This window comes from Schistocerca americana, chromosome X, assembly GCF_021461395.2.
Source record: "Schistocerca americana isolate TAMUIC-IGC-003095 chromosome X, iqSchAmer2.1, whole genome shotgun sequence".
NCBI lineage: Eukaryota > Metazoa > Arthropoda > Insecta > Orthoptera > Acrididae > Schistocerca > Schistocerca americana.
This window is the reverse complement of record NC_060130.1, coordinates 717559162-717582258: the sequence shown is the minus strand read 5'-3', so window position 1 is coordinate 717582258 and position 23097 is coordinate 717559162. Positions and strand designations below refer to the sequence as shown.

Sequence of the window (23097 nt, the reverse complement as noted above, 5' to 3'; positions counted from 1 at the left end):
ACGTTTTGCCATTCATGCACCCAGGTTCGTCATTGAGTACACCATCGCAGGCACTTCTGTCTGTAATGCAGCGTCAAGGGTAGCAACAGCCATGGCCTCCGAGCTGATAGTCCATGCTGCTGCAAACATCGTCGAACTGTTCATGCAGATGGTTGTTGTCTTGCAAACGTCCCCATCTGTTGACTCAGGGATTGAGACGTGGCTGCACGATCTGTTACAGCCACGTGGATAAGATGCCTGTCATCTTGACTGCTAGTGATACGAGGCTGTTGGGATCCAGCACGGCATTCCATATTACCCTCATGAACCCACCGATTCCATGTTCTGCTAACAGTCATTGGATCTCTACCAAAACGAGCAGCAATGTTACGATACGATAAACCACAATCGTGATAGGCTACAATCCGACCTTTATCAAAGTTGGAAATGTGATGGTATGCATTTCTCCTCCTTACATGAGGCATCACAACAGTGTTTCACCAGGCAACGCCGGACAACTGCTGTTTGTGTATGAGAAATCGGTTGGAAACTTTCCTCGTGTCAGCACGTTGTAGGTGTCGCCACCGGCGCCAACCTTGTGTGAATGCTCTGAAAATCTAATCATTTGCGTATCGCAGCATCTTCTTCCTGTCGGTTAAATTTCGCGTCTGTAGTACATCATCTTCGTGGTGTAGCAATTTTAATGGCCAGTAGTGTTCATATACTGGGTGTTTCACAATTCATGTTATACACTTCTAGAAGTTGTAGTGGGGACTTAGTAAATCAAGTTTTACACAGGAACCCACGTCCAGAAATGTTATCCAATGATGCTACAGAGCGTCAAAGTTATATGTGCCACCACCTGTAAATGCATGTACCTACAGAATGAGTCTGTGGAGATGTTACAAACTTTCTAGGATAGTAGAGAAGGATAAATGTATCAATATGAGGTAATGGCCCCTGTACTGGAAATGAATGAATCAAAAGTTATAAATTAAAACCATTCTGACACCTCTGAAAGTGGAATCTGTGTACTGGTACTGTTGTCACTACAACTGCAGGGTGAACAACTTTCATAGTTTGGGCCAAAACAAGGAAAAAAATATCCAGTAAACATGAGCTCTAAAATGCATACTTGAAGAGTTATGAACACTTCGCTACTGTGAAACACATCTCCTCTACTGAACAACTGCTCATAACTCTTAAGTTATGCGTTTTTGAGCCCATGTTTACTAGCACCAGTTGGAAGCTCAAGAATGGCACTGTCAACAGAAGGAACAGCAGAATTCAGTTTTGCCTGCTTTTGTACCATTTCAAGCATTCAATTTCTTTAATATGGAATCTAGCAACAAGCTTCCCTACATTTTCCTTACTGGCCTACAAATGAAGTCTTTGTAGGTTTCTTTTCAAATAGATACAAGTGACTGACTGTGTGATCAACATGGATACCTTACGTGTATCCGGGCTTCTTGGGAGTTTGAAATACCACAGAAGAGCTTGCTTGATAATAGCAGCCAGTGAACTGCAATAAAGGCAACAATTTTGACAGAAGAATGTAAAGAAGAGACACATCATTTTAGTAGTGACTGCTCTGAATACTCATAACATGATGAATTTGGTACTGCAATTCACCCAAATGGAAATTTAGTCCCAAGAACTATAGAGAGCCTTGGAGAATCTTTGCTCTATTTTGTGGAATGATTTTTGCCTGCTTTGGGCCATGGATCATCACGTGAGGCTGTTTCTATTATGTTACTCTTATCACCCTGACCTGGCTCTTTATCTGTATAATTCAATGGTGGTATTGATACATGGGATGCTCCTCGCCAGTATACAACATCCCAAACCAACATGTTTTGAGACTAACACAGTCTAGATCATTTGATGTACCTTTTTATTACAAAAGTTATATGTTTCAGCCATTGTTTCCATCAGCTTCAAAAATTACAACTCACAAAACATATCAAAGTGGGGTACCAGTTGAGTTTACTTCTGAATACCACATCTCAATCCCCCCCCCAATTAAAAGCTATATTCAGTGTGTGCCAATGTTGGATCTTTCTGCTAGCATCAGAGCCAGCTTCAGACTTCAGCTGCTAGCACCTCAGCATGAGGTCTCTCCAGTTCTGCTGCTGTGAGTCTCCCCACTGGTCAGCATCTCTGCCACTGCATTCCAGGCAGACATGCTCTGCAATGATTTGATGTTTACCCTTTCTTGGGTTTTTGGTGGAGACTACAGTACTGCCTTCAGCAAACACAAAATGCTGCCCTGGAAGACTTCAACATAGAGTTGGCAGAGGACATACAGCTGAGCAAAACACTCTCAGACGACCCTCTTCCTATTTATAAAAGGCAGCACATTACACACTATATTCATCTCCAAATGCTTTTGGAGGAGGAGGAGGAGGAGGAGGAGGAGGAGGAGGAGGAGGAGGAGGGAGGGAGGGATGATAATGTATTGTGGTTGGGATCCCGCAATAAAGCTGCAGATATGTTCCGCAAGCAACTAATGTTGTGCAATTTTGCATACACCTGTATTTCCAATACTTCCCTTTCTGCATCATCCCAGTATTACTATGTATTACTTTTTGTCTTTGGGTTGATTACCAGACACACTACAATGCTAATGATGGGCTTGCTCAACTTAAAATTGGCTTTGGAACGCCTGGAATTGTTTGCTTTCCTTATGTCAATGCAAATAATTTGTGAACTATGTGCAATTTGCTACTGTTCCCACTATGTAATAAAATGCACAGGTATTATGGATTTGACCCACAAATAATATGGCTCAGTAGTTAAGTACTGGACAACAGATTGAAAGGTCAGTCCTAGGATTTTTATCCTTCATATATCATTGCTTTCACCTCTGGCAACGTTTGTTAGCGTGACATGTCAAGTTGCACTGTAGTTCAGACACCACGTTTAACTGTCGGTCTCTCTATAACTGGCTGTGTAAGTCAGTTCACAGCTCGAAGGAAGGGAAGGACATACCACCTCCAATAGGACCATTCCCAGTGAAGTATTGTGATGTTCAAACAAACCTTTGGGTTAGTGATAAGTTTATCTTTGTGCTGATGTGCAATGTGATTTTATACCCTTTGTCCTCATATCCCCAAAGGAAAATTTTGATGATAGAAATTGTTTTCACACTGGGAATTTAAAGAAACTGAACTTTAAAGTAATGTTAAGAAGTGAACGTATAATTAGCACTAAGCTCATGCGAGACAGAGCAAGGATTCATGTGAATAAGATAGAGGGTGGAAATCAGTTATGTCTAGTTGTGAAAACCATCCAGAGATTTCATTAGGGTAATTTCGTCCAACCTACAACAAGAGTTTTCATGTTGGTCACACAGTCCAGTGTCCTAACCACTACATCAACATTGTTTAAGAAACTTTATCAAGAAGCAAATCACAATATCTTACGCATGCATTGAATTGTTCTGATAACCATAAACATGGTTTAAAATTCACTCATTTGAATTTCAGGTAATGAATTTACAAAGCCAAATGTGTCATCTAACACAAACGATTAGTACCAAAGGATTATCGCCCATTGTTTAGTTCAGTGTATTCGTAACTACAAGTGAGGAACCATCAGTAGCAATATTTAGAAAGTTAAACTTCACATACAGTGCCTGAAAAAAATGTAACACACTCAAGGGCAAGGCCATTTTACTGACAAGCGAGGTGACAATTATTCCATCATCATAGGAGTATATGATGACAAATTCAAACCAAACAAAACACACATCACAGTAAAGAGTGCCCAAATAGTCCATCAATACACAGTGTATTCCAATTTGGTGGCAATGCAGGTGTGTATTCTTGCAAGCAAATGATGATAAAGGTGCTAAATGGCATCCTGTGACAGACTGTCCCAAACATCTTGCACCTTCTGTTGCAAATAAATTCCCAATTCGTCATGCCCCGTATGTGCTCAGTTGGTGAGAGATCTGGTGATCTTGGTGGCCAGAGCAGTTGTACACCATGAACAGCACAATGCATCACAGCAGCCATATGTGGAGGTGCATTGTCCAGCTGAAAATGCACATCACCTTCTTGTCAAAGAAATGGCAGTAGCATGGAATTAACAGCATGTGCAATATAGTGGGCACTGGTTACTTTACACCAAACCAAATGTGCCTGCAATTTGTAAAAGACCAGGAAGCCTGAGCTGGGACCTATGTGTCATAGGCTAATGCACTCTGGAACAAGCATCGCACCAGGTCTACATAATACACTTGTATGTCAAGCAGTCCCTTACAGATAGAACCTACTCTCACCACTGAAGGCAATGGAGTGCATTCCACTATACAGTCAACTCTTTCATGACATCAGAGTAGCCATGCTTGGCGGTAGCATGGTGTCAGTGGTAATACGGCCAGATGCACACGCGATCTTAATTCCGCTGCAAGCACACACTTCCCTATGGTCACAGACAGTTTTCAATGGTCCCTGATGACACAGCAGATGAAAATTGTGCTCAGATATAATCCCCAGCAACTGTAACTCCAACAACGTGTTGATCTTGATGTGCATCTATACTACACACATCCAAAACCTGGTCTACTGATGCATGAAAGTTCCACAAACTACAGTTGAAAGCAGTGACACACCACCGATACATTGTTTCTGATATGTGCAGCAATCTGTCGATATGCCCAGACAGCTTCCGAGACACCAGCAATGCGACCCAGCTCAAATGGCTGTAACTGTTCAACAGGAGTACATACTCATTGGTGAAGCATGGTTGTACTTTAGAATGAATGTTGCAAACACTGTTCACCTCTAAAACTCAGCAATTACTGCCTGCTGAATCAAAACACAAGGTGCATGTGCCATGTGATCTCCAATGACCATGACAAATGAATCAGTAACACTACAACCCATCAGTATGCACGTATTATCCTCTGGTGCCATTGAACACAGACGGAGTGTGTTGCATTTTTTTCCAGCAGTGTATTTTAGACTAGTTCACAGCCATAGCATACTACTGATTATATCATACTTTACATATCCGCCTAATCAGTTTATGAAGGAGTCCAAACTGTACAAGCTTTCTTTCATCAATGTTATGCTCCTGTGGGTTATATCGTGAGCAAAGATCCTGCAAAGTTGTACCATGAGTCATACTGCAATACATTACAAAGATCTCTTGCACAGATGGTAATTGTTGACCTGGAAAAAGAAGAAACAACTATGTGTTAATTGCAATTTCTGAGGAACTGTGGGGAAAGGCAAGGAAAATGAAATATATATGTATGGATTAATCAAATCGAATACAGCTGCATTTACTAATTATAGTGAAGTGGAGTGGAGAGCAGTAGAAATGAAGCATATATGAACACTGTACAGCAAATTTACGGTTTTTTTTGACAAAGTGGTGACTAACAGATAAATATTGAGCGAGGTAGTGAGCAACATTCTTTGTGCAGAAAACTCTGTATTCATATGAGCTCTTGTAGTACTATTCAGTAATGTTATCAGTATTCACTTTAATGTAATCTGTTTTTGTCTATACTGATTTCTGTGATGCCTGTACTGCTTTCTGTAACAATGCAGATAAAACTCACTAAAAAAGGTAATTTTATTAATAAGGTGTAGGGAAAAGTGCCAAAAAGTTTAAAAATATAATAAAACACAGAACGCAATAAATTACTTTCTGTTTCTAAATTTATTAATAAAGCAGGAGTAAATGAATACATCATCATAGTTCAGCTGAAAATTTCTTCATACTCTTTTTAAAACTGTGTACACCAACTTTTGGTTACACATTCATACATACAAAAGTTCTCTCTCATGAATAAGGTGATATATATGAGTTGTTCCTCCATGTTCAAGCCTTTTTTGACAATTGTAATAATGTTCAAAGCACACACACAACAGAATATGATAGAGTTTATGTTGCCTTTCATGGAGTTTGTGAGTCAACATTTTGATTTGGGATGAGGTTTGTAGAAATATCCTTTCTTACAGAACAGAATATTTAGAGAGCTCTGAAAAGATAGACATCCGGTGTCTATATGAGCACCACACAACCACAGGATTAGATAAATCACATATAAAAGGTTATACTCTAACAGCTCAATCACGTAGAACTAATAAGAGAAAATGAGGAGTTGTTATACATTTTAATACAGAACACAAGTTTGAAAACATTGAGGCAAGTAAATTTTGCAGTCATCAGCACATGGCAGTGTGTGCTCATGAATTAACACTGAAAAATAATCTCTTTTAATTGTAAATGTATGTAGATCACCATTGGGAAATTTTGGATAGTTTACGAGGGATCTGGATTTCTTACTATGCTATCTGACACACAGAAGCAATCAGTTAACAGTCTGTTGTGACTTAAATGCAGATGTTCTAAAAAAAATTCTGATAGGAAGCAGGAAAAATGATCTGGAAACCTTATTTCGATCCTATAATTTGATCTCAGTAATCAACTTTCTGACAAGTGGATAAAGACAGTAGGATTGTAATTGATAATGTTTTCTTTTCTTTGCTGGAGCTCAAAGCAAGAAAATAACTGTTTATCCAATAACAACTGCTCTTTCTGATCAAGACATACAGGTAATTAGCATAAACCACACAGTGCCTTACAGTACGGATACCCTACAGTGGAAATCAATTAGAATAATTAATGACCCCAGGACAAATGTTTTCTAAGAATTGTTTACAGGAGATAACCTGGGATAAAATTTATAATGAACCAAATGCTAACATAAATTTTAATCTGTTCTATGATAAACTTGTATCACTATTTGAAAATTGCTTTCCACACAAGTTAATCAGAAAGAAAAACATTAAAAAAAAGATGATGATTGAAGTATCTCATGAAAGGAAAAGAGAAATACATACTGGTAAGGAAACGTAGAGAACTTGCAGTAGTTGCACACTACAAAAACTACTCAAAATTACTAAGAAATGGGATTAAAAATTAAGGAATATGCACACCATGTTAGAAATCAGTAATTCTGACAAAAAACTTAAGACTATATGGAATGTACTGAAATGAGAAACAGGCCAACCAGCCCCATAACAAGATATTAGTATCGAAATGAATTGAAGGGCTATAAATGATGGGCCACACATAGCAAATATATTTAAAAACCATTTCTTAAATATAGTAGAACGTATAGGGACAAACAATTGAAAACAAAAATCGCAGCAGTATGTTGAAAAAGCAATCTCATAAAATTTATTCACAGAATGTATTATCAAATTCTCCTTCTGAAATCAAGTAAGTTATATATTCCCTCAAAAATAAGTTCATCTGGTTTTGATGGTGATTTTAATTGAGTACTAAGGATCTGTTTCCATATAATACGCCCGGTCTTATCTAAAATATGTAATGCATCACCAGCTCAAGACATTTTTCCGGAGAGACTGGAATATGCTGATGTCACGCCCCTATATAAGAATGTTGATAAGAGAGACGTCAATAAATACTTATCTGTTTCATGCTGACATTTTACAAAATTTTTGAGAATGTGATGTATTCTAGAATAGTATCTCACCTGAGCAACAATAATAACCTCAACAAATCACAAGATGGGTTTCTGAAGAGTCACTCTACTGAGAATGCCATTTACATGTCCAGTCACCACATTTTACAAGCATTAAACAATAAAATTCTACCAGCTGGATAGACAACCAACAGATAACATCATATCTAACAAAAAAATACAAAAAGTTGTACTTAGTAATTCCACCAATATCATTTGGGAGTATTATGCTGACTGGGAAGACATCATGTATGGGGCACCCCAAGGCTCAATCTTAGGTCCATTGATGCTCCTCATATATGTAAATGACATTCTGTCTAACATACAACAAGCAAATTAGTTCTTTTTGCAGATGACACGTGTGGTGTGATCAATCCAAGCATACATACAGAAACAGAAGAAATTGTAAACAATGTTCTTAAAAGTATCATTGGCTGGTTTTCTGCAAATGGTCTCACCCTCAATTTTAAAAAGACACAACATATTCAGTACTGCACACCTACAGGTACTCCACCAATCATAAATGTAATACACGGAAGGGAAATAATAAATAGGGTGGAAACTTCAAAATCCTTAGGTGTCCATATTGATGCCAATTTAAAATGAAAACACGTTTTGGAACTCCTAAAACAACTTAGTTCAGCCACATTTGCATTAAGTGCTTACAATCTTGGGGAGAGATAAATCATGAATTTGACACACTTTGGGTATTTTCATACAATAATGTCATATAGAATAATGTTCTGGGTAACTCTTCTTTAAGAAAGGAAGTATTCATTGTTCAAAAACGAGCTCTAAGAGTAATATGTGGTGCTCATTCACAATAATCTTGTGGACATCTATTTGAGAAGTTGAGCATTCTGACTAGTGCTTCACAGTATGTTTATTTCCTCATGAAGTTTGTTGTAAATAATCCACTGCAGTTCAAAAGGGACAATGATGACATAATTCCAATACCAGAAGGAAAAACAACATTCATTACGCCACATTAAGGTTGACTTTACCACAAAACAGGGTGCACAATGCTGCTACAAAAATTTTTGATCACTTACCAGTGATACAAAATGACTGACAGACAGCAAAATAAAATCTGAAGAACAAACTGTAAAAGTTTCTCTTTCACAACTCCAGTACCACAGAAGAATTTCTATTAGTGTAATGTGTAAAAGGTGGTGAGTAGGAATTACTAATTCACATTTGCACATTAAAAAAGATTATCTTCAGCATGTAGCCATGATCTATGGAACATGAAACCAACTAGCTAGCTAGCTAACTAACTACTGGCAATAAGTCTTTGCCTTAAAATGTGAGTAGTCTTGTCAATGAATAAGCTGCCTCAAGACAAACGTACAGTTTCTAACTGTAATATTTGATTTACAGTGCCAAACTTTTAACATGAGATTATAGCACTTAACGGGCATTTTAAATTCCTAAATTCAGTCACCTGGAAGACATTAAGTAGGTAGCCTGCAACTAGTACTGGGCCCCAAGACAGTTGCTTAGTAATATGGAGGTAATGATTTTCCTAAAAATTAATTTCAATAATTTATAAAAGTGAAGTGAGTTCTATAAATGTGCCCTTTCTTCCTTTTTTTTTCTTTTTCTCTCTCATGCACACTAGTGTTAACTGATTGATAAGGATATATACTCAACATCAGGAATGTTCCTTCACTATTTGTGGTTCTTTGATAATGACATGCACCATTGCAGAACTTCTGAACATGTGTGTTATATCTGTTACTAAAAAGGTGGATTTGTTGACTTGGTAAATCCTGCCATGGAGTACACGAGACAAGGAATTACAAAGCAAGAATGTATTTAATTTGTTTGACAATAAATCACAGGCTACCAGTATATTTTGTGATCTATCTACAGTAACTCCATTAATCACAATATCCACTTAAGTAGATCAGAATATTAAGGTGTTAAAGGAACTTCTGGAAAATGGTTAAAGTCATATGTACCCAACAGGAAACAATATGTGTTACTAAGAAAGAGCCCTGTATTAAGCTATGTAGTGTAGTCAAAACTAGAGGCAACTTTAAAAATTTTTTATTGAGGATGCAACATTTTAAGTAATGCTATTTCTCAACATCTCCCTAAACCTCTGTGCACTTGGTCCATGTGCTGAATAGCTTCCAATTCTGTTCTGAAAGAAGCTTTGTGATGTTTTGCACATCCATTCTTGCATTCTATACACACGCTCCTTCAGTGGACCCAAGTACTGTAGGTGGAAACCACTTTGAGCTACATCAGAACTGCACAGTGGATGCTCCAGCAGCTCAGAATCAAAATCTTGAATGCACTCAACTGTTTTCCCAGCTATACAAGAGCAGGCATTATCCTGAAGTAAAATTACTCTTTTTGAAAACTTTTCTCTCCTTTATATTTAAGATCTCGGAGTAGCTGTCCCTATTCACTGGCTTTTACGAGTTTGTGCACCTTTCACATCCTAAAATACAGTCATCATCAATTTTCCTACAGAAGCTTGGCTTCCGAACTTTCCTGCTGTAGGTAATGTTTCCACACCATGCTTTTCTGGTTACTCTGTGGTTCATACTGATGGGCTCACATACCATCATCAGTTACTATGTCACTGAAAAAGTGTTATCTTTCCTTCTCAAGACATTCCTGTTTGTGTCAGTCTTCACGTTTTCATGACATGTTACTTGTCAATAAAACTGCAAGAATTCAGCCTTAACCAAAGTTTGCTACCATACTGTAGTTGTATTCTGCAAGTAATCTCCACAGCTTTGGCCCCTCCAGAGTACAGAAAACAAATCACTCTAATCATTTCTTATTTGGTACATACTGAAAATGGGGCACTCATAATAAAATGCTCTGAACCACTATGAACAGAGCTATTCACTGGACCAACTCAGCTAATGCACAAGAACAACAATGAGGTTAAGGTATGCCATTGTTGTGCCAGTGCTGTCAACCTACGGACCAGGAAAAAAATTGCCTTGATTTATTTTTTGCTCATACCAGTCAATTACATGGCAGTTAATTCCATATGGTGTCTAGGTGCTAAGACCTGACTGCAGCTTTAGTGTCCGGAGATGACAGCAGAGATTATATACAAGGTCGCCACAAATTTCCCAAAGTGAAATTCCCTGATATTTCCCTGCTTTCCAGACAAGTTTTAGGATTTTTGCATGACAAATTTTGAGATCTCAAAGGTAAGTTAAGACGTAAGTTGACAACCTGTACTTGTAGCTTCGGGACAAGAAACAATAGAACGAACGAGGAAATATCTAAAAAAAAACTTGCAAGCAGATGGAATTTCCTGATGTGAGCAAAAATCTTAAGTACTAACATCAACATCTTTGTAATGAACTCTTTTTAGAGGAGGAAGCAAGCCAAATGGTAAGTGTTTCATGAAGACCGTTATTTTATTTCAATAAAACAAAATACATTTGGTGACAAAAATATGGATTTCCTTGGAGTCGCAAGACAGATTTAAAATATCTTCACTGATTTCAAAAATAACCTCAGAAAGAAGTAGGCCTCTTGAAAGAAGTGTATAAGCTGGGGAAGAATTGTGTAAACAAACACTGTAGGTGACTGCCAATAAAATGTTGGTTCTACTATGTTTGTTATTGTCGGTTATTATCCACTGTGTTATATCTATTACTTTATAGTTATTTAAAAACAAAGATGATGTGACTTACCAAACGAAATCACTGGCAGGTTGATAGACACACAAACAAACACAAACATACACACAAAATTCAAGCTTTCGCAACCAACGGTTGTTTCATCAGGAAAGAGGGAAAGACGAAAGGATGTGGGTTTTAAGGGGGAGGGTAAGGAGTCATTCCAATCCCGGGAGCGGAAAGACTTACCTTAAGGGGAAAAAAGGACAGGTATACACTCGCACACAACCACATATCCATCCGCACATACACAGTCACAAGCAGACATTTCTGCTTGTGACTGTGTATGTGTGGATGGATATGTGTGTGTGTGTGTGTGCGCGCGCGAGTGTATACCTGTCCTTTTTTCCCCCTACGGTAAGTCTTTCCGCTCCCGGGATTGGAATGACTCCTTACCCTCTCCCTTAAAACCCAAATCCTTTCGTCTTTCCCTCTCCTTCCCTCTTTCCTGATGAAGCAACCGTTGGTTGCGAAAGCTTGAATTTTGTGTGTATGTTTGTGTGTCTATCAACCTGCCAGCGCTTTCGTTTGGTAAGTCACATCATCTTTGTTTTTAGATATATTTTTCCCACGTGGAATGTTTCCCTCTATTATACTTTATAGTTATTGTGTGATTTTTCATTTGAGAAATATATGAGAACATAGCGTGCAAACCACTATACTTTCTAATATATGAACAACTTTCGAAGTGCCAAAACGTACTAAAAGAAATAAAACATCTATAAAATGCCACACTGTACAGTATACTTGTGGTGAGACAGTCAAAATTCCTGAAATCCATCGCCTGTGGCCTCTGACCTGTCAAGGAGCACCGCAGTCCTTCGTCCAGGGATAAATCCGCTGCATTACGCCACACACAAACAGACTCCGCCAATGGACAAATCGGTGAGACTAGACCTGACAGGCAGGGCCTACACATTAGTGGGAAATGAATGGCTTCAGGATCGGCAGGACCGATCCATTACAGATACCTGCAGTTTTGGCCCATCACGCAAATCCATTCATGTGGCCAGCTGTTCACATGCCACAGATAGCATGACGATGAAATGCGATTGCGGTGATCAATCCATGCGACAGATAACTTCTTCAAATACTCTGAGAATCAATAATAATGAAGAGAGGAAGCAACTCACTGTAAAGATGATTGGTGATCCACGGGTGGGCATGTAGAAAAGACAGTCATCCTCTCACAACTAAATTTTCTGCCACAGCACACACACATTTACACAATCACTCAGACACTACTCATGCACACATGACCACTGTCTAAGTCCACTGAGTCTACAGTCTCTGAGAACCGGATCCAAACAAACCACTCCTCATGCCTCTCTTGGGCAGCTGCTACGCTAGCGACAAGAAGTGGTGGCAGCACTGGCTGCAAGCTGAGGGTTGTGGTAAGAAGGGGAGAAGCAGTAAGAATGAGGGAGTAGGGAAGCAGTGCGTGTACTCAGCTGCACACAGCCAGCGACGATGCATTACACATCAGTAAACAAACAATTTCATCTACTGAGACAAAAAATAAGATTTTTCCAGTGTTTTTTCCAAATTTCCCTGATGTCTCTGAAATTCCCTGATTTCCGGAACCTGTGGGAACCCTGATTTTTTTATTGTGTGTGTGTGTGTGTGTGTGTGTGTGTGTGTATATATATATATATATATATATATTTTTTTTTTTTTTTGTCTACAGCTGATAAAGGACTTAGTCAGACAGCTGATAATATCCAGCAGTCTTCTTTCAACATGCCTATCTGCCGCCCAACACCTCCTATGTGGTGAGTAGCAACCTATCAATTTTAACTGTTGTTATTCTTTTTTAAATACATATTAGGAATTTTTAACAATATTGAAAAGGAATCACTTTCTTAATGTTTTATAATAACAATTCATATTTAATTACAAACCAGTTTTCTGCTTCTTAGGCCACTGTCAGGTGACAACTGACTGTCATAAAAAAACAAAGTTACGTGCAACATACAGGTATGCTGTATTAGAGATACAGATACAACGTGTTTACAAATTAATGTATTGAATTATTTTATATTATAACGAAAATCATTAAATAAAAGAAAGTGGACAATAAAGTTGAATTTACTATTATAACATTTTCATAACAAACTCATTCTAACATATGGCAAAAAAGAAATTGTGTTTAGGTATGTAAAACAGAACTGGCGTTCTGTGTCATGTTTACTGGTTTCAAGTATTTCCAATAGTGTCATCCTTGTGGTTTTCTTTACACGAGGCAAAATATAACAATCTACGCTGTATGGTTAGTTTTCTACTAAAATATGTCCTGGAAGACTTTAGCTTCCTTGCAAAGCAATCTTAAATTTTGTCAACATTTGGTATACTGTGGTTGACCAGCATTGTGAAAGTGATATAAATTTACAGACCTTCTTTTTTTTTTTGTTCCCCAGAATGTTGTCAATCTGGTAAGAGGTACAGCCATTACTGGAAGTGATAAGTCTGACTGCCTGATTCCAGTTTAGAAGGCAGATGCATACAATGGAAATGATATGAAGCAAATGCAGCATGGAATGTAAAACTATATCTTTGTGACTTTGCGGTGCTGGAAACTTGCAGGGATTACAGTATCAGTAACTTTTGTTTTTCTACAAATGCCAAATGAGTGTTTCTTTGCACTGCTGTCTATATTAAGGGTCAAGGAATTTATAGAAGAGCCTATGAATGCTATTGTGAATTGATTTTTTTATTATTTGAGTTTAAATGCCGTAGGAATGAATTTTATTGTCTAGTGGTAACAATCCATCAACACAGCACATCATCCATGTAACTGATCTAGCATTTGATTTTGCAACTTAGTAACATTATGCATAAAAGATTGCGCTAAGTGATCCTCGAAATTTCTGAGTGTTTGTTTGAGAATAGCATGATAACCAAAATCACGATCTTAAATAAATATTAAATTTGATAACAGTCCAGGTGGAAACTGTTGTTATTTACAACAGAACACCACCACCTTTCTGAGCCTTTGTGGACAGAGATAGGAATCCTTGATATTCTGCACTGTATATACTGAAGGACACACAGATAGCCAGAGCATACAAGTAATTTTACACTGAAAGTATGTTTTACCTGCTATAGTGAAATTCCACATCATGTGATATATACTTACTGGTAAATGGAAAACCATACAACAGCCAAGATAATGCCCTGCATAGACCAAGCTGTAAGTTACAGCCTTATACATTATCTGATAAAAAGTATCCAGATGTTCCTATGCAACGTGGAGTTGATCACTAGATGTCACAGGAGGCTGGCCCACTAGTGTAAAAGCAGGAAGGGATTATTGTGTTGTCAGTAAATACGGAGTACCAGCAGAATGGGTCGATCGGGGAAGCTCAGCGACTTCGAACATGGACTATTCATCAGATGTCATCTGACTAACAAATCCATCAGGGTCCTCCTTAAATTGTGTAGGCCGAATGTTGGTGATGTGATTGTGGGCTGGAACTGCGAAGGAACAACCACAGCTAAACCGCAACCAGGCAGACCTCATGTAGTTACGGACAAGGATCGTCAAGGACTGCGGAGGTAAGTTGTAAAAGAATAATTGCACAGAATCAGAAGACAAAATCACTCATGAGTTCCAAACTGCTACCAGCAGTCCAGCTAGCACAACTGTTGTGCATAGGAAGTTAAAAACCATGAGGTACAGTGGTTGAGCAGCTCATCGTAAGCCACAAATTTACACGGTCAGTGCTAAGAGACATTTCAGATGGTATGAAGAGTGAGGCAACTGAACAGTGGATGACTGGAAATGAGTGATTTGGAGTCATGAATCACGTTATATGCCAGGGCAGTCCAAACAAAGGTTTCTGTTTTGGAAAATGGCTGGAGAATTTCACCTGTCATCATGTGTAGTGCCAACAATGAAGTACTGAGAGGTGGTGTCATGGTATAAGGGTGTTTTTTGGGGTTAGGATGTGGTACCCTTATTGCTGCTAAGGAAACGTTAAATGCAAAAGATCATGAACACATTTTACAACATTGTGTAAATGGTCAGTAGAGGAGCAGTTCAGAGAGGGTAACTGATTGTATCAGCATGAAAATTCACCCTGTCCTAAAGCAGTATCTGTGAGGCAATGGTTTGTGAGCAAGAAAAGTCCTGAAATGGGATGACCTGCCTGGAGTCCTGGCCTGAACCCAACCACACACCTTTGAGATGAGTCAGACATCGAATTCCCTCCAGACCTCAGTGTCCAACATCACTACTGTCTCTGCCCTGCCTCCCCCCCCCCCCCCCCAAATTACTGAGGAAAAGGGGCTGCCATTCCTCTACAGACATTAGCACACCTCACTCAAAGTGTCCCTAGCAGTGTTTAAGCCTTTATAAATGCATTCCACATTAATGTCCACTTGTACTGTGTCTGAATATTTTTGATCAGAGAGTGTAGTTGCACAGCCCATTTAAAACAACACTGGTGTGTTTCCAGAATGAGATTTTCACTCTGCAGCGGAGTGTGCGCTGATATGAAACTTCCTGGCAGATTAAAACTGTGTGCCCGACCGTGTGTGTGTGTGTGTGTGTGTGTGTGTGTAATTGATCTGTACGCCATACATTCAAAATTTAGTGAGGATTACAACAAAGCTTTGTAAATTGTCAAACTTTAGTATAGCGTACCAGTTTTTGTACCTGGTAACAGGTTTATGTCGCCCATTATAAGAATGTTGTATAATTTCATGGATTTTCTTTTTTTGTAGACTGCTCAACAAAAATCTGGGGCTAAGCTACTTCAAGCGGTTCAGTCTCCTCAGAAACTTCAACTTCCAATCCTTTACATATGATGGCCAGGACAGTTTCAAATAGGCAATGAGAAAAATCACACACATGTAGAAAATTTAAAATGGGTATGTTCAGCTCATTCTTCCATTTAGCTTATGGTGAAATGCAACTGGTATGTTGGTGTGCAAGGGCTATCACAGGAGGAACACCAAAACTGTTAATCTGGCCACAAATAATGAGCTCTGCACTTTCAGTCATTCTCCAAATTGAGAGGCAGAGAGGATGGAAAACTGTCCTATTTGCTTTATTTTATCAAAGCTTTGCAGGTTGATTTTCTTGAGTTTGTTGTCAATGTGCCCCAACATGCTGTACTAGATTTGGTTGACAGATGCAGTATCACAATCTAAAAACATAGCTAAGTCTCATTTTCATACACAGATGGAGCAATTAAAACTATGTGATTCAGTATTGATGAATGTGAAGTCCAGCCCAGTCCTTTCCACTGTCACAGAGAGGTGAACACCAGATCAAGTAGTACATTGGCACTAGCATTGGCATAAGGCTCCAACCATTGGCCATGTCACCATATGATGTTTGAATTTTCCCTTTCATCACTATGACAGCGGAACAGCTCGAATCCAAATTCCACCAACACAATTTATGGCATTGTTCAGGGGAATTTATGAGTATTCTGGCATCAAAGACCCATGGTCTCCTGCAGCTCATTAAAGAGTAATTGCATTTCATTTGACTTCTTACCCCATTTATTCCTTCTATCTGTACTGCACTGAAAACATGCACAAGACAGTTCAAATGTCCGTGGTATATGCTGTGTGTGTTGGTTGGAAACACACTTGTTCCATTCTCTCCTGATACTTGTCGATGACAACAGTAATGTATACTTTACTCTCTGTCTTCAAGCTTTCATTCAGTAGTGCTCAGTTCTGTCTCCAGTTTGTTTTTCTGACAATGTTAGTTGTACGTTAACAGTGACACACAGCAGTACAAATAGTTTTACTGACGAAGTGTTCAGTGTTATGCACCTCATGTACGGGTTCAATGAAAGCAATGGGACAGAAACATAACACCAATATTCTGAACTGTTCCTGTAGCAATGGCAACCACATCGCAGTACTTTTGCATCTCATGGTTGTTCTATTACTCTGTGTTGTGCATTTTGATGTCTGCATATTACCAATTTTTTCACTTTCGTGAAAATATTTACAAATAAACAAAGGTAACTGGGATGATGAACTGAATAAATTATAATTATTTTATTACTCTGTAACAAGCCAAGGAGACAATGAGTCCTTTATAGAAAAATATCAAGAAAATATCCTTGAACCACCTCTGAAATGTTGTCAGTGGAGTTTGGGTTCACCCTGTGTATTTTGTGATGTACACTCTGGAAACATTCTGATGCCTTCCTGTATTTACAATGAGTTGGTGAATAACTTTTCAAGTCCGCAAGTACTTGCAACAACCTATTCTTGTTCTTTTGAACAATAAGGCAGTTTTAAAAAGTGAGATCGTTGAGATTAATTGATATTCAAACCTTTGCATAGCTACATGTATGGTCTTTAGGCCTATGTGGAAGTCATAACTCCCCAAGAGAACAAGGTGTCTTCATAAATGACCTGAAGGCTGAGGAGTAGATGCATATGCAATGTGATTCCTCACTCCTGGAGATTGTCATGCGGCTCTCAAACAACCAGTACACTGTAGAGCTTCCTATTAACCTTGCTGGGCAGCTAGTTTCATTGTTTCCTTTTGGACACTGCTTAACCGACTTTGTGTATCTGACTGGAAAATAGTCACTGGAATGCAAAACATGACCATTTCTTGCTATGCATTGTACGTGGAGATCAGAGAGTGTAACTAGACATCTACGATGGAGAACAGTCCTATACTAGTACTGAAGTGGGAGTCCTGTCCTATTTTTAGAAGCTAGTGAGTTTCTGAAGGAACAAGACTTTCAACATCTTTAATTTGCAGGAATGTGTTGGCAGAATCTTGCAGCACATATGAGAAATGGGTGAGGCAGCTGTGGAGCAAGATTCCTTTTGGACACAATGTCATTGGAGGAGGGGATGTGGGGCAGATAAAGAGAAAATATGTTAACCATTTATCCTATACGCCATACACACACTTGTAGCACTACTTTGAAAGCTGATGATATGAGGCAGAGGTAAGGTGTGATATGTTTCACTAACAACAGAGACTACAACTAGGGATGGCGGCAATAATTGAAACAATTGGTTTTTGGTAACATCTTTTTTTCCATCACTAGTTTAACCTGAGTGTCAAAACTGCTCAAAATAACCAATTTTCACTTGTGGGTTCCTACTGTTTTCTGTAATAAATGTAGAAACTAAATGACTGAAAAATTTTGATGCTCTCTGTTTCAAGATATATAGAATCAAAATACTAAATTAAATTAGTCAAATAAAAGAAAACTCAGTCTGTCCATCATTCGCTGCTTTTCTTGAAAAGTAATAGAGTGGTTGAATACTACAAAAAAATCACTAGTATTCTCCTAGTGAGACCATTTTTTTTAAAACTTTGCTCAAAAACAATGTTGTAATCTAAGATCATATCACTATTTGGGCATTATGAATAGTCCATGGTAAAGGGTCAATACTAAGGTTAAAGAACTATTATTCACATTAATTTGTCCGTTTCAAGAGCTACAACCAGATAAAGGCATGTTATGTAGACACAGACAGCAGATCAGCTACTTTCAATTTTTATTGTAAACTATGAATGAGCCGTTAAGTTTTAAGTTTTCTGCACATATGATGTTGCAAGTTTGTTGTGGCTCCTCCCATTTTTAATCTTTCAAAGTAAACAGTGAACTTTGCTTTACTGATAGTGCACTTCGTAAAATACTTCCAGACTATGGATAATGTCATTCTGTAATGCAACTAATGTCTGATGAAGGCAATGAGAAACGACTATATAGACCCTATGGGGTAAGCCTTGCACATTGCATGTACACACATACCATCTAACAGGCCACACCACACAGTAACAGGTGCCTTATTATTTCAGCAACACTGTATCACTTCTTATGCCATGTGTTTATTTCTGATTTCCATTGGCATAGTTACTGAAATAGCACCAATAACTTTTCCCATTTTCTATTATAGCACAATATTTCAGATCAATGGAAATTTTACGAACAAAAATTACGCATTTTTGAACAAGATTTAATTAAAAAGCAAAAAATTTTGCAATGGTGCAATGGCTAATTGGAATTTCCATTTTTACCCAGTTATCAGTAAAAAACCCACCTGTTATAATCATTATAATCAAGGCCAAACAAATACAGGAAAATATCAGTTATTCAAAACTAAAACATAGTATCAATTTTAACCGGTCTGGTTTAGCCATCCCTAGCTGTAACCCCTTAGCATGGATGTATCAGAATGTCTGCCTTTCCTGTGCTAGTAATAACAGTTCTGCTACATAAGCCCTGGGCCTACTTAGCTTCCAACGCAGTATGAGAGAAATTTTATCACCAGCATTTGTCAACTTCTATATTTTTTCCTTGCTGTCAAGATTTTAATAATATGACAGCTGAGGGTTCAGAAGAGGAACTGGTTGGTTCCATCTGGTAGATCTCTGTCTATTACTTTTGTGGACAGGTTCTTATCAGACTCATCAAACATCACTGTGAAATGGTCTGGTGGTTTTTGACTTGTCCTTTTTGGCTATTGCTTGTTTATCTGAGTTTTTTTCCAGTGGTGGTGATGATACTGATGGGATCATGTACTGTATTCTTAGATATTATTCAATTATGTGTAATCCTTAATAGGTTAAAAGAGAAAATAATTAATAATACAAAATTTATGTGATTTGTGACAGGTAGGTGTAATAAGTAAGTGATGGTTACAAAGGTGGTTTAATGGTATCGCCAAGGCACGGTATAATGATGGTGGTGATGATCATATTAAAAATTACAGTACTCAAAGTTTTATAAACTTTGTTCTAGCAAAGAGACTAAGAATATGCTATTCTACAACAGAGCACAATAAATGAATTCACACACTGATAGATTCACTACAATGATTGTGAGAGGGGGAGGGAGAGAGAGAGAGAGAGAGAGAGAGAGAGAGAGAGAGAGAGAGAGAGTCAAGTTAAGGCTGACGTATATGGTTCCAACTGGCAGAGCATTGAATATAGCATTAAGATGAAATGCTGAACACGGCTCCATTGGTGATGTCCTACATGGAAAGGTCATCCTTTGTGGTTACTTCGTCTGTAGTGTTATATTTCATACTGATGAGAAATGGGCAACTGAATAATGTATCAGAAATGACTATAGACATAGACTTCAGGACTGGGCTGTCTTACAAAGGGATGGTCCAATACAACATGTCGAAATTTATCCTGAATTTTTTTTTTTTTTTTTATAGTGGAAGAAGACAATGAAAGAAATGCACTGTCAAAATTTTAGCTACTAACAGGCACTGCAAGTATTAAAAAAAATAGCTGAAAATTGCCAAATTTGTAGCGCGCCAGGCGGCGGTAGAAATGTACACCCTACTGGCACTGTAACAACTGCGCACGCACCACTAGGCACACACAAAACCGAGGTTGGCAGTACATTTGTAAACAGGAAACACAACACAACCAGATCGTAATTTGTAAAGGACATTTCAAGTTACAATTCATTGATAGTTTCTCTGACACTACAGTACACAGTTACTATTCTCTCAAATTAGCCACTCCAGTAACATCTGTTACAAATTATCAGTTGCTTTTTGCAGTAATGGTAAATGTTGACAATACAGATAAAGCTGAATTAATATTTATTGTGCTTTTGTAAGGCATGCCTGCTAATACTACCCCTTTTTTTTCTTCCAGTTTCACAGTAATGTGGAATCCAATTAACATTCTCAATTTACCAACGATGAAATATGAAGAATGTGGTTTCCAGCCAAAATCACTTACTTCTCCTGAGGAAATACATATGTGTCATTTGCTAGTTGATTTCCTCGACATTCATTTGAAATTGTGAATACGTTAGAAGAAATTAGAAACGACTGTGATGATCCCATGAATTGTGGTTCGGATGACATCAGTTGTAACAGTTCTGAAGAAGAAAAAGAGTACTGCTACAGCTTTCGGGCACTGAAATGTTGGTTAAACAAAGGAGGGCAAAAACGCTTGAAGTTATGCAGTGTGCAAAGGCATTTTCATTTTGTAAAATCGGAGTGTGAACTGTACAAGTGGAAGAATGAATTATGTGAAGTAAGAAATATGCACCAAATGGAAACCTGAAACCATCTGAATGAAAAACTGTTCGAAAGATTTCGAGCTGCTCGCGAGAGGCTATACACCATTACCAATGGAGATCTATGAGACTGGGTCTTTCAAATTGCATGCGACATGAACACTGCTAATTTCCAGGCTTCATCGACCTGCCTACGCAGGTTCAAGAAATCATACAGAATAGGAAGTCGCACAATTACCACATTTTCGTCACACAAACATGTAGAGCAGCTGCCAGTGATAGACAATGCTACAGAGAAATTCATAGCTGATGTAAAGACAAAACTTGCTGTTATCCTTGCAAGTGCTGTTTATAACACTGATCAGTCAGGTTTAATGAAAGAACGGCATGCACACCGCACTTTATCATTTCGGGGTGAAAAAAAGATGGAGCCAGTTGCCCAATCAATGAATGCAATAACACATTCGTATACGATAATGCCCGTGATAAGTATGAGTTGTTTACTGTTTCCACAGCTGTATATGTCTGTCTTCAAGAACCACAAGGCAAATTAGGACCAAATATAAGAAATGGACTGTTTAATTGCAAAAATCTTTTAATCAACATATCAAAATCTGGAAAAATGGGAAAGAATAATTTTCAACATTTTCGTTTTAAAAGTATTCCTACCAGCCACAGAAACTAATTCTTGCTTTTGTTGGATTCATGGTCTGGACATAACGATGCCTCTGTTTTTGTGGAGGGTGACAAAAAATATGTAGATTTAATGTGGATTCCACATGGAACTACTAGTGCGATTCACTCTCTCGATAAAGAATATTTTCGGCAGTGGAAAGCATTTTTCAGGAAATTATCAGACAACATAATTTCCTATACCTCTCTCTCATTTCAGGTTTACCAGTGGAACAGTACTCTTAAAAAGCTCCAGTCATTTGTGCATTACCATTTTTCTTCACCACACTTTACAAATTTGATCAAGTATGCCTGGCATGCAGCGCAATATGCAGAACATTGGCCGGGACCATTTCTGACTCCATCACAGTCCTGTCTAAATAAAACTAGTGGTTACTGCGAAGTGCCTGACTGCATCAATTTTTCCGTTGTTCGGTATGCCTGGTGCAAGAAAAATGTTTTTGTCATTCAATAGACACTTCAAATTTTTGTGACGATTATGGGGAATAAACAAAGAACTATTTCGCTGATAGTCAAATGTACAACATTCAAACATTATTAAAAGGAATGGCCTACAGGACTTGTTATAAAATGAAGTACTGCAAGACACATTTCATTTCAACAAATTACAAGTCCTCATTGATGCAAGTCATCTGTGACATCAAACACTGCCCTGATTTTATTTTCTTTGCTAGCCACTTTTTCAGAATTACATGTGCAAGAACTGAACTGTCACTGTGAGGTTATTCAGAAAACTGTGAATAATTTAAACTAACAAATATGAGCAAAAAAAAAAAAATTCTGTCTGGTGTACCCAGTAGGCCTCTTGCAGGTCTTACAACTGGATGCCACTGCAGCTACTTCCGTGTCCCTAACCTTCCCCAGTTATCTAATCAGAAAATGGAGACCTGCCGTTTAATGAGGAATCTGAACTACATGTCTTACGTGGCCACTACAACATCTGTAAGAAGTGAATGCTGTGTTAAAAATCATTGTGAAAAAGTTGTGGTCTGAACAGGATTTGACCCTGCACTCTCTGGATCACGAAGTGCATGCTTTGCCACTACACCATTTTTGTTTTAGGAAACCTTGCGCCATTTTGCAAACTCAGTCAAGAACAGTGTGCTCACTATGCAAAATAATTGTCACTGAATACCAAAGTTTTGCATTGTGGCTCTAACAAGTTAGAGTTGTATCCTGCATGCTGAATATTAGCTTCAAAAACTAAAAACTAATAATACAGTGTTTATAGGCAATGTTTGCTACCTTGTGTTCTCTTCTATTCTCTCTA

At 38.2% G+C, this 23097-nt stretch overlaps 1 protein-coding gene across 5 annotated transcripts in view; it reads right to left on the bottom strand.

Annotated features, from left to right (window-relative positions):
• Positions 1-23097, bottom strand: part of LOC124555207 (GATOR complex protein NPRL2) — a 163376-nt gene that overhangs the window by 21817 nt on the left and 118462 nt on the right. For all 5 annotated transcript variants that reach the window (XM_047129053.1, XM_047129054.1, XM_047129057.1 and 2 more), the window contains one exon: positions 4990-5159. In XM_047129053.1, the coding sequence (XP_046985009.1) occupies positions 4990-5159 (170 nt within the window). The remainder of the gene's footprint in view (positions 1-4989; positions 5160-23097) is intronic.